The sequence below is a fragment of the Chrysochloris asiatica genome, unplaced genomic scaffold (assembly GCF_000296735.1).
Source record: "Chrysochloris asiatica unplaced genomic scaffold, ChrAsi1.0 scaffold00034, whole genome shotgun sequence".
NCBI lineage: Eukaryota > Metazoa > Chordata > Mammalia > Afrosoricida > Chrysochloridae > Chrysochloris > Chrysochloris asiatica.
In genome coordinates this window covers 18494483-18505152 of record NW_006408552.1, presented here as the reverse complement: position 1 = coordinate 18505152, position 10670 = coordinate 18494483, and the positions used below count along the sequence as shown (strand labels likewise).

The 10670-nt window shown below is 51.3% G+C and overlaps 1 protein-coding gene across 1 annotated transcript in view; it reads right to left on the bottom strand.

Moving 5' to 3' along the window:
* The window catches only part of MAD1L1 (MAD1 mitotic arrest deficient-like 1 (yeast)), a 361165-nt gene that overhangs the window by 57695 nt on the left and 292800 nt on the right, over nucleotides 1–10670 (bottom strand). The window contains exon 16 of the mRNA XM_006859789.1: nucleotides 400–590. Within this exon, the coding sequence (XP_006859851.1) occupies nucleotides 400–590 (191 nt within the window). The remainder of the gene's footprint in view (nucleotides 1–399; nucleotides 591–10670) is intronic.

The window sequence follows — 10670 nt, the reverse complement described above, 5'->3', positions numbered from 1 at the left end:
AGAAAATGGAACAGACTCAGTAGCACTTAACAACAACAACCATTAAATAAGCTATCTTGGCTCTTTACTGAGGTTGTTGTTGTTGTTGTTATGTGCCATCGAGTCGGTCCCGACCCATAGCGACCCTGTATAGGGTTTCCGAGGGTGTAAATCTTTACGGGAGTAGAAAGCCTCATCTTTCTCCCGTGGAGCAGCTAGTAGTTTCGAACCGCTGACCTTAAGGTTCACAGCCCGATTCGTAACCACTACGCTACCATAGCTCCTTATAGAGTTGCTCATATGACCAGGGAAATGGCTAGGTCTCCTCCTGCTTGCAGATTCAGGCTCACACACAAGGCAGTGCAGCTGAGTCCCGGTGCCCCTGAGCCCCAGTCAGTGGGAGCTCAGCCCCAGGCTCACCTTGAAGAGTAGGCAGTCGGTTTTGTGCTCAGCATACATGGACGTCAGCCGGTACTGGTTCTCTGTGGTGATGTCGATCTGGTAACCTGTGAGCGTGTAGCAGACCTTCCGGAACTCCTGGATCTTGGTCTGGAAGACCTCCTTCAGCCGCTGGTTTTTTAGCTCGGCACTTTCCACCTGTTTCTTCAGTTCTGGGGGCAGAGAGAGGAGAGCTCATGACTGACTGGAGGCACCTTGCCGGAGGTAGGAGGACATGAAGGGAACACAATGGCTGGGCTTTCTGTTACCCAGCCTGGGAGAGAATGAGGCCGCTCTCCAGGTGGTGGAACAGCCATTCTGACACTAGCTGGGAAGTGGGGGGAGGGGGACAATGATTGGGGGTCACTCTGACATGGACCCTTCTTCCTGAGGACCTGCTCCACTGGCAGTAACCATGATCACACCATCCCTGGGCACTTAGAGAAGCCAGTGGTGCCAGTGACAATGGGGTGAGCATGGTGTGTGTGCCCAGCCTCACAGGTGGGGGAGTCCAGGAGGGGAAGTGCCTCCTGAGGAGGTGAGGGTGGGAGCTGGACCCTGGACTGAGATGGAGATGTCACCCTGACCAACATCTCCTTGCTGGTGGGACACCCTCAGGGCTCACCTCTGCTCACCCCACTCCACACAGCCTGCAGGTGGGGCGGCCACGAGCCAGGAATTATTCAGGTGGTTCCAATCATATCGCTCTGTGGGCTCCACCTGCAGGTTAAGAAGGACCTGTGGGGGAGGGGGGTACTGCCTCTGCTCCAGGAGAGAAAACTGACTGGCATCAGGCCCCGTGAGCATGACATAAGCAAGACACACACTTGGCCATCTCTTCCTGATCTCATGACTTCAGCCAAGCCTTCTGGGTCCCTGACCTTCAGACAAGAACTGGTCACACCACGAAGCCCAAGGCCTCCAGCTCAGAATGCATGTCAAACTGTAGAGGGCTGTGAACAGTCATCCCAACAATGGGAGTACTGAGTGAATGTTAGCTGTGCACAACCCCACCTCACTCGTAAACTATAGAGAGCTGCAAATGCTATCATCCCGACAACGAGGGTACTGAGTGAATGTCAGTTGTGCTTGACCCCACCTCATACATAAACTGTAGGGAGCTGTGGACACTGTCATCCTGACAACATGGGTGCTGAGTGAATGTTAGTTTCGAGCGACCCCATCTCACACAAACCGCGAGGGGCTGTGAATGTCACAACTACCTCACAGGTATGTCCCCGGCCTCTCATGTTGTATAAATAAGGACACTGAGGCTCATGAAAGTCAAGGGGTTGTGTATATGTGTCCTCCTCTCTGTGAAGCCTGGGGCTGTGTGTGTTCCCTCCTCTCTGTGAGGCCTGGGGTGGTCTGTGTTTTCCTCTTGGGATTGCCAGGTTCAAGCCTGCCCAGACTCACACCTTCGCTGCCCCAGCTGGGAAGGGTCCCCAGGGGATGCAGGTACTACACATACTTTCTTTTAGGGGTGCTCTGTGCGCCCTGCTCCCCGCAGACACCTGGCCACCATGGCTCAGAGCACCCCTTAGGGCTCACCACTCAGGACAGCTGTAGGCCACGCAGCTGTGAGGTGAGGGGCCATTCCACAATTCTCGCAGCTCCATGCTTACATAAACGGGGTGAATAATTCACACAGTGGGTTGAATTCAATAAATAAAAGATGGCTCTCGCCTCAGAAATGTCACTGCTTCCTGCCTGCTGCGTTTACATTACCTGTGTTCCCAAGCGAGTTGGGGGGGGGGGGGGGGCAGGGCACACTCAGGGGCTCTGGATGCCTAGTGCTCAGGGGGCAGGTCTCCTTGGGGGCACTGAGACCCTGGACTGTGGTGAGCGTGCCCACCAGGCAGCCAGGAGCTCCTTGAGCTGGGTGGGGTACAGGGATGTCTGGGCACTGCCCAGCACCCTGAGAAAGCAGTCTTTAAAGGCCAAGGCTGGAGACCAGGAAAAGCCAAGGTCCTATCTTCCACATGGGCACAATCACCTGGTGACAACGGCACATGGGAAGATGGAATTAGCAGCATGGTCCAGTTGTGTCTGACCAAGGTTTCAGAAAGCTCCTGGGGACCCCGGCCTCCATCCACTTCACTGCTGTTCCGCACTGTCTGCAGGGCAGAATGGCTCCCCTCCCTTCCACACCCTTCAAACCTGACCTCTCCACTTGGGACCTCCTCAGTGCAGCCTCCCTGCCCCGCCACGGCTCCCCCCGTCCCCCCGCGCCCCCTGGCCATGCCTATACCCTGCCCTCAGCCCCTGATCCAGAGCAGCACTTAGTGGGGGCACAGATCTACTATTCCGGACAGGAAGGAAGGTGGAGTTGGCAAAAGAGGTGGAGGAAGGTAGGGGCAGGGGACTCAGAGGGCTCTCAGGACACATGCCTGGCACAGGCAGGCTGTAAGGCCCAACTCAGCCATGGGGCAGAGCCACCAACTTGCCACCCAACACCTGCTCCTCCCAGGATCATGGCAGCATCTGCAAGGACAGAGACCAGAAATATACCACACTTGGTACATAAAGACTGCCGGCAAGGAGAGCTGGGACGAAGAAGGCAAGGTCATAGCTCACCCTGATGGAGGGACAGTGTGTAGCCTGGACGAGGCGCTGGGTGTGTGCATGTGAGGTGAACAGCCATGCTGCCCGGACAACAAGCACACCGCTCCATTTTACTACAAGCACCATGGTTGTTTGTCTTCCTCCCTGCAAAGCTTAGGGGAAAGGGCAGGGAGGAAACTTCCCTCTGCCCTTGAATCTTTCCAACAGGGTGGCCCACAGTGACACCTGTTTCTCTGTCACACTACTGACTTGAAATGGGGACTTGGGGTTGGGCTCTTCACGGAGAGAAAGAACACAATGCCAGCACTTTCTGACTGCAGGCTTTTGAGATGCAGGCTTTCTTTAAGCATGGAGCTAGGAGGTATGGCAGAAACACTAAACACCTACCTTATTAGGCTAAGTCACTGAGTTGTCCCATGAAAGCACGACCCTCAACCTCCGAACCACGGAACCAAATCCCATTACGTGTTGGGCTGTTTATAAGCAGCCTCAGCAGCTGCTCTGTATTTTGGCAAATAGATCTTGTAAGTAGATCTCTCAACTCAACTTTTGACAGGTGTGCAACTTATTGAAAGCAATTGACAATAATCAGCTGTACATTGCTTCTCTTAATCAGTGAGGCTTTTCCAGCACCATTAAACCCCTCTTATCCTCTCCCTCCCACTCCCAGTAACCACGAATAAACTTTATGCTCTAAGAAAATTTAAGGATGCCAGCATTTTCCTCAACAGCCTTTCGTTGTTGTTAAGTAATGTCACGTTGGTTCCGACCATATAACCCTTTATAAGGTTTCTGAGGAGTGGCTGGTGGGTGCTTGTTCTACAGCACCATGGCTTTCATTAGGTGGGAGCTAACACTCACTTTTAACAAAGATGCAATGATACAAATGGCTCTCAAGAAGGCAGCCCCAGGTGGACCCTCCGCTTGTACCTCCCAGGCCCGGAGCCAGACCCACACCCAGAATCTGTGGCCAGTGGAGCCAGAGGCACGGCCTTGGCCCAGTTCTTGGGACTGCTTCTGGCAGAAAGAAACAGGCTCCTGGCACATCACACCTATCCCACAATCTGTCAGTAATGGTGGCCCATGAGGGGTGCTGACTGGACCTTCTGGATTCCAGGAACCTACACCATCAGTCAGCACCCAATGCCCTGGGAGGAACTCAGTCCCCTTATCCTGTAGAGGCAGCTGGAACACAAGGGTCAAGCTACTTCCCCAGACCCAAGGCCAAAGTGTGGAGAGAGGGCGCAAACCAGAGCCTTCTGACCCCAATGTTCTGCAACTGTGACACCTGAGGTTGCCTTGCTGGGCTCATCGGCTGGGACTGGCCTTGGTGCTGGTCTGCCCTGTTTTCTGAGCTCCTGAGCGCCCCTATTTTCTGGGTTCTGCTTCAATCTGGCCAGGCAGCCAGGACTATATACCCCAGCAGGACATGGCCTGAAGGAGTGTTTTCTTTGTTAGGCCCCCTCTCTAGGCTCACTAGCACAACTTCGCCTTCCTAGGCTTTTGCATACCCCCTTTCCTCATCAACTCTCATTCCCCCTAGATCTGAAGTCAGTTCTCAGGTCAGGTCTGGCTTCCTGGTCTACATTCTTATTGCTCACTAAAGCTTTCTTCCCAGTGTCCACCAAGACACTGATAAAACCAAGCCCAGTGCTGTTGGTGATGTGGATTCACAGTGACCCTACAGGGCAGAGGAGAATGTCCCATAGGATTTCTGAGGCTGTATGTTTATGGAAGCAGATTGCCACATCATTCTTCCGTGGAGAAGCTGGTGGGCTCCAACCCCTGGCTTTTGGGTTACCAGCCACTTAACCCACTGCACCACCAGGGCTCCTTATGACACTGATGGAGTATCACAGAAATTCTCCTGCTGAGTGTGGATTTCCTCCAGTAGACTATAAGCACAGTAGGGGCTGGATTGCATTTTAGGGAGTCATTATTTACCATATTCTGTCAGTGTGTCCTACTGTGGTGGTTTGTATGTGTCTGTGATGTTGCGAGATCTGTCACTGGTATTTTAAATCCCAGCAGGGTCACCCACGGTGGACAGATTTCAGCAGAGCTTTAGGACCAAGAGCGAGTAGGAAGAAAGGACTGGTAATCTAGTCCTGAAAAGCAATCAATGAAACTCCTATGGCTCACAATTCACTGTCTTTGGGCATCAGAAGGGGTCAAGTAGCAGGCCAGTGAGTGTAAAGGAGACCCTCGGGAGATGGATCGTCACATGACTGTGATAGTGGACTCAAACATGCTGGGATCGTGAGGGTGATGCAGGACTGGAAACATTTTGTCCTGTTTTCCATAAGGTTGCCTGATTCAGGGCTGTCTATCAAGACTCGTAAGAAAAACTCTCAGCAGCAGTAAAGTCACCTGCAACCTCTGCATGAAGGCTAGCCTGGTGAGTGTTCTCAGCCAAGGAGGAAAAAGCACACAGGGTCTGGGTGGGCTGTTGTGATAAAGGTCGCTGGCTGAGGCAACTGTCATTGCTCCTGAGAATGCTCCACTACCATCTTCCCACGATTGTGTCTCAAAGAGGGAGGCTCATGCCCTACCACCATCTCCCTACAACCATATCCAAACAAGGGAGACCAAGAGAGGAGGGTCAAGGTACCCAACTAAGTCTTGGCAATGTGCAGAGAGAAAAGTGGCTGCATGCCTGCCTGAGAACCAAAGATCCTACACTTAGGAACATTTCAAAGCCTGGCAGTCCCTGGATCTGGCAGCAGCTCTGTTTAGGAATTGAAAGCAGCTTTTGTAACAGCCTTTGGGGACTCTGGACAGAACCATTTTTCTTTCTGAAAAGTGAGTAAAATATACTTAACCAATGTGGGGATTTTTGGGCTTAATGAGCAACCAAACAGGGTCCATAATTCACCATTACAAGAAGAGGTTCTCTAGGCTTGGGGCTGAGTCAGTCAGTGGAGGCTTGAAGTGTGACTCCCCATGAACCCGAGGGAACGGAAGGTATGGCCCTGGAGGCGGGTCAGCTGGGGGCCCCAGAGCCACCAGTCAGTGAGTTGTAGGGGGCTGGTGGCTGCACGGGAGAGGCTCATAAACTGCCAAGGGCCCCTGTTCAAGGCCCCTGTTGCCATATAGTGGGTGATGCATTTTCCTATCAGCAGCACCTCCCGGTTCTGTTTCGGGCACAGTCTGTTGGCCGAGAGTCGGCTCAGCACTTACAGGACTTGCTCAGCACCCACAGAGCTCGCTCACCTGTGACTCCGGAAACTCAGTCCCACAAAGAGGAGGAGGGGTGTACTTATGATTCCATCTGGTTCAGGCACAGGCATACACACACAGGTGCACACACACAAGCTCATGCAAGCAGTCACATGCATGTGCACACACACATACCATGTATACACAGAGACATACATACACACATGCACACACCATGTGCACACCATGCAGACACACAAACACAGGTTCACACACACGTTCACACATACCATGTATGCACACGCATGTTCACAATGCCTTCATACATGTACACACATGTTCACAATGCCTTCATACATGTGCACATCATGCACACACATGCATAAGCTTATGCATGCACTCACACGCATATGCATACACAGGACACACACATACCCATGCATGCACACTCAGTCCTAACTTCCATGTGGAGGCGACAAGTCCTCTGATATCAGACTCACAAGCACTGTTCCTATGCATTACCCCTTACAACCTTCTCTGCTGCTTCAAGTATCATCAGTCTCATCCCTGAAAACTGAAACACAGGTAAGTGGTTTGCAGGGGCTGCTGTGTGAGCTGGTGGGGTTGAGGAGCAGGCAAAGTGGACATGGGCTGGGCACTCTCTGTCAGGGTCAGTGTCCCTTCTGGTTTTAGGACCCTGTGGGGGGTTTTCCCTTCTGGTTTTAGGTGCTAGTTCTGTGTCTACCCCACCCCACCTCTTTCTTCCCCTTCCTCAGACCAGTGCTTGTTGAGTGAAGTCTGGGCCTGAGGGGAAGCCAGTTGAGCAAAGGAGGACATAGACCAGTGAAGCTAGGGGAACAGTGGGAAAGGCAGGGAAGGACATTTGGAGTCTGGACCAGAAAAAAGGGCTGCATATTGGCTCCAGCAGCTCTGGCTTTGTGTTTTGGACAAGTAACTTCACTTGTGTAAGCCTCCATTTCCTCATCCTATCACCTGTCCCACAGAATTTCATCTGGTGAGACTCTCGGCAAGACTTTGTCCCCAACAAAACACGACTTTCGCAGCACTGTTTACATAGGCACAAGGGGTTAGGCGCTCAACTACTAGCTGAAACATTATTGGCTCAAATCCACCCAGTGGTGCCCTGGAAGACAGACCTGGTGATCAATTTCCAGAAGGTCGTGGTATAGAAAACCCTGTGAGGCAGTTCTACTCTGTACACATGGGGTTACCGTGTGTCAGAATACATTGGATGGCACCAGGCTTATTTATATACTTCCCTGGGTCTAGGAAGTTCCCAGCCCAGGGGCCCCACATTCAAAGGACACTCCCGGTTCTTCTTTCTTAATGCTAGGAGGTCCCTTTGATCTCTGCTCACTTGTGTAATTCCTTTTATATCTCAGAAGAGACTGACTCAGATACAACTTAAGGCTGTAGATTGCGTCCTGCCTCATTAACATCAGGTGAATATTTACAAACACAGGATACTGGCATCAACTGAGAATCATGAGAATCAAATTGACACATATTTTGGGAGGATGCAATTCAATCCATGACACATCTGAAGGTAACATGAAAGGAGCTGATACCACCTGTGCCTTGGTGTGTACACAGGAGATCAGTGAAGATGGCCGTGTTAGAAGGGGCTGCCCTGAAGAAGGCTAAGGATGGTCCTGATTCAGATTTTCTGAAGATTGTGGTGCTTATTCCCACTGGGCACCTGGCAGGGTTGTGGTCAGTGGGAGACCTGAATCCCTGTGTCTGGCTTCTGGCAGCCTTCAGCTCTCAGGAACTGGTCACAGCAGTACAGCCATGTTGGGAGTTTGGTGGAGGTTCTCAGCCCATTTGCTCATTCATTGCAGTGTGAGGAGAAGAGTAGGAATTCATGAGCACATGGTCAAGACAAGCCAAAGGCAGAGAAGATTCTGGGCCCAGCTCTTCTGGATGCGGTCACGTGGTAAAGAAGGTACTCTTCATCCACCCTGTCTCTAGTTTCTCTGAGCTGGGTGCTCACTTCACCTGCTGGCTTCCTCTCCTCCTCTCTGGCACACCCCATTAACCTCTCTCCTGCCCTACGTTGGATCTCGTGTCCTAGACCCCATATCTTTCTCCTTGGTTTACCCTCCTGTGGTGGAGCACAGACTCCAGGAACTCCCTGAGAAACGATGGGCAGGAGGGGGAGCCCTGGTGGTACAGCAGTTCAGCAATTGGCAGTTAACTGAAAAGTTGGTAGTTCAAGCCTACCCAGCCTCTCTGTGGGAGAAAGATCTGGTGATCTGCTTCCACAAAGATGACAGCCAAGAAAGCCCCATGGGGCAGTTCTACTGTATCATGTGGGGTTGTCATGAGTCAGAATCAGTAACAACACCCAACAGCAACATCTAAAAGTATTGTGATACTGCTTTCCACCTTTGGCTGATAGTTGAGCTAGGTATAGAATTCTTGGCTGGAAAGACTCCCTTGGACTTGGAGGCATTGTTCTAGTACCTCTAGCTCTCTATGTTGCTGTTGATAAGTCCAGACCCTCCCTAAATCTTAACCTTGTGAGCAACCTATTCTCATCTCTTCTGCCACTGTGCAGAATATCCTCTTTCTCTCAGTCTTCTCAAATTTCCCACATGCACTCCTTGCTGTGGGTCTATCTTCATTCTTACTTTCTTCCATCTTCTCCTTATGCAGATGGGGTCCCCGATTGGCTTTTTTCTATTAGTTTTGGCCTCTTCCTTTGTGGAGGAGTCTCTCAAAGGTCTATCCATCACTGAATGTTGTGGACATCAGGGTGCTAAGGCCAAGGGGAAATTACAAACACACAGTGGGAGGAACTCTTGTGGGGTGACCGTGAAGGCTGGTGTGTGGGAGATTGCCAATGTCAGAGCCTCAAGATCTTTCTTCTTGAATTGGTCCACTGAAGCCCTCCTGAACCTTTAAGCTAGCAGTCAAGTGCTTAATCATTGTGCTACTAGGACTCATCTTTAACACTATTTTCAGTGTGATACAGCCCTCACATGAGTTCTGATGTTCAACTGCATGGACTCAGACCCTGTCTGCCCTGTATGCTCTGCAGAGATAGGAGGTAGTGAGGCCAGACTGGCAGGGACACAGTACAGTGGAACAAGGTAGGAGAGGAGGGGGAGAGGTGTGGACTACCTGAGTCACACTTGAGAGGGTTGGAAGAATAAGGGTCCAGGATGACTCCTGGGGGCTGGGGCTGCCATCTGTGATGAGGGTAACCCAGGAGAAGCAACAGATTTGGGAGTACTAATCATGAGCTGGGTTTTAGACCCTGTAAAATGGCCAGCAGGTGTTCTGGTTGTGTACAGATTAAATGCTCAGTTGCTAACCAAAAGTGGTTCAAACTCAGCAGTGGTTATGCGGGAGAACAGGCCTGGAGACCCGCTCCTGTAAAGACGACAGACTAGGAGACCCTCCAGGGCAGGTCTAGGCTCCCACACGGGGTTTCCATGAGTTGGAATTGACCTGACAGTACCCAACAACATCAACACTAACAACAATATGGTCACAAGGAACTACCCAGTCCAGCTGGCTAGGCAGGTATGGAGCGGAGGAGACACGTTTGCAAATGTGGTTCTTCAGACAAGGATTCTGGGGCTGAAGCAATCGAATGCACAGCCACCTGAGAGTCATGTGGAGGAATGTGGAGCTTGTTGTTTAGGGGATTGTTAGTAGTGGGAGAAAAGGAAACCTGTGCTTTCATGTCTGAAGGGGCTTCAAAAAGTTCATGGAGAAATGGAATTAAAAAGATCATGGAATTTCCTCATGAACTTTCTGAAGCCCTCTAGTACCTAAAGGTGTGACTCTGTAGGATAAGCACTGGACTGCAAGGTCAGTTTGAACCGCAGTCGGCGGTTCAAACTCACCAGTTGCTCTTTGGAAACCTTACAGAGGATTGCTATGAGTTGTACCCAACTTAACGGCACTTAACAACAAAAGTATCTGAAAGACCCTGGGGGAAGGAACATGAGGAAAGAGTGAAAGGACACCCAGATCGGGGTTTGCAGGATGGGTGGGTATCCATCCATACGGCAGAACAGAAGGTCCCCAAAGTCAAGCCCAACATGAATCTCTGGTTAAAGAGGGCTGAGAGCTGCCCATCACCCACACATGGGCAAGGCAACACACTCTTCTGAGTCATGGGGAGGGGACGCCTGTGTCCAGTTGATGGTCCTCCCCATCCCACTGCCCAGGACATACTCAGAGAGTGTGCTTTGCTTAGGCCCAAAGTTGAGTTGAGTTGCTGGGGCCTGAATTATTTATGCCTCACTCACGTCTAAACTATTTCAGTTTTACACTTTAAAATATTTAATAATTAGGCATCAAATATTGATGCCATTTTATTAGCAAGTATGGAAGCTGGGCAGTGTAGTGCCTGTGAAGTTGGTATCTTGGTATGGCTGGTTACTCAGAGAGAGGTTGACAGAAAAAAGACTGAGGGGAGGAGCCCCGGTCTCTGTCATGTGTGACCAGGGCCTTCCCTGGACTCTGGAGGACCATGATCTGGTTCCGCTGGG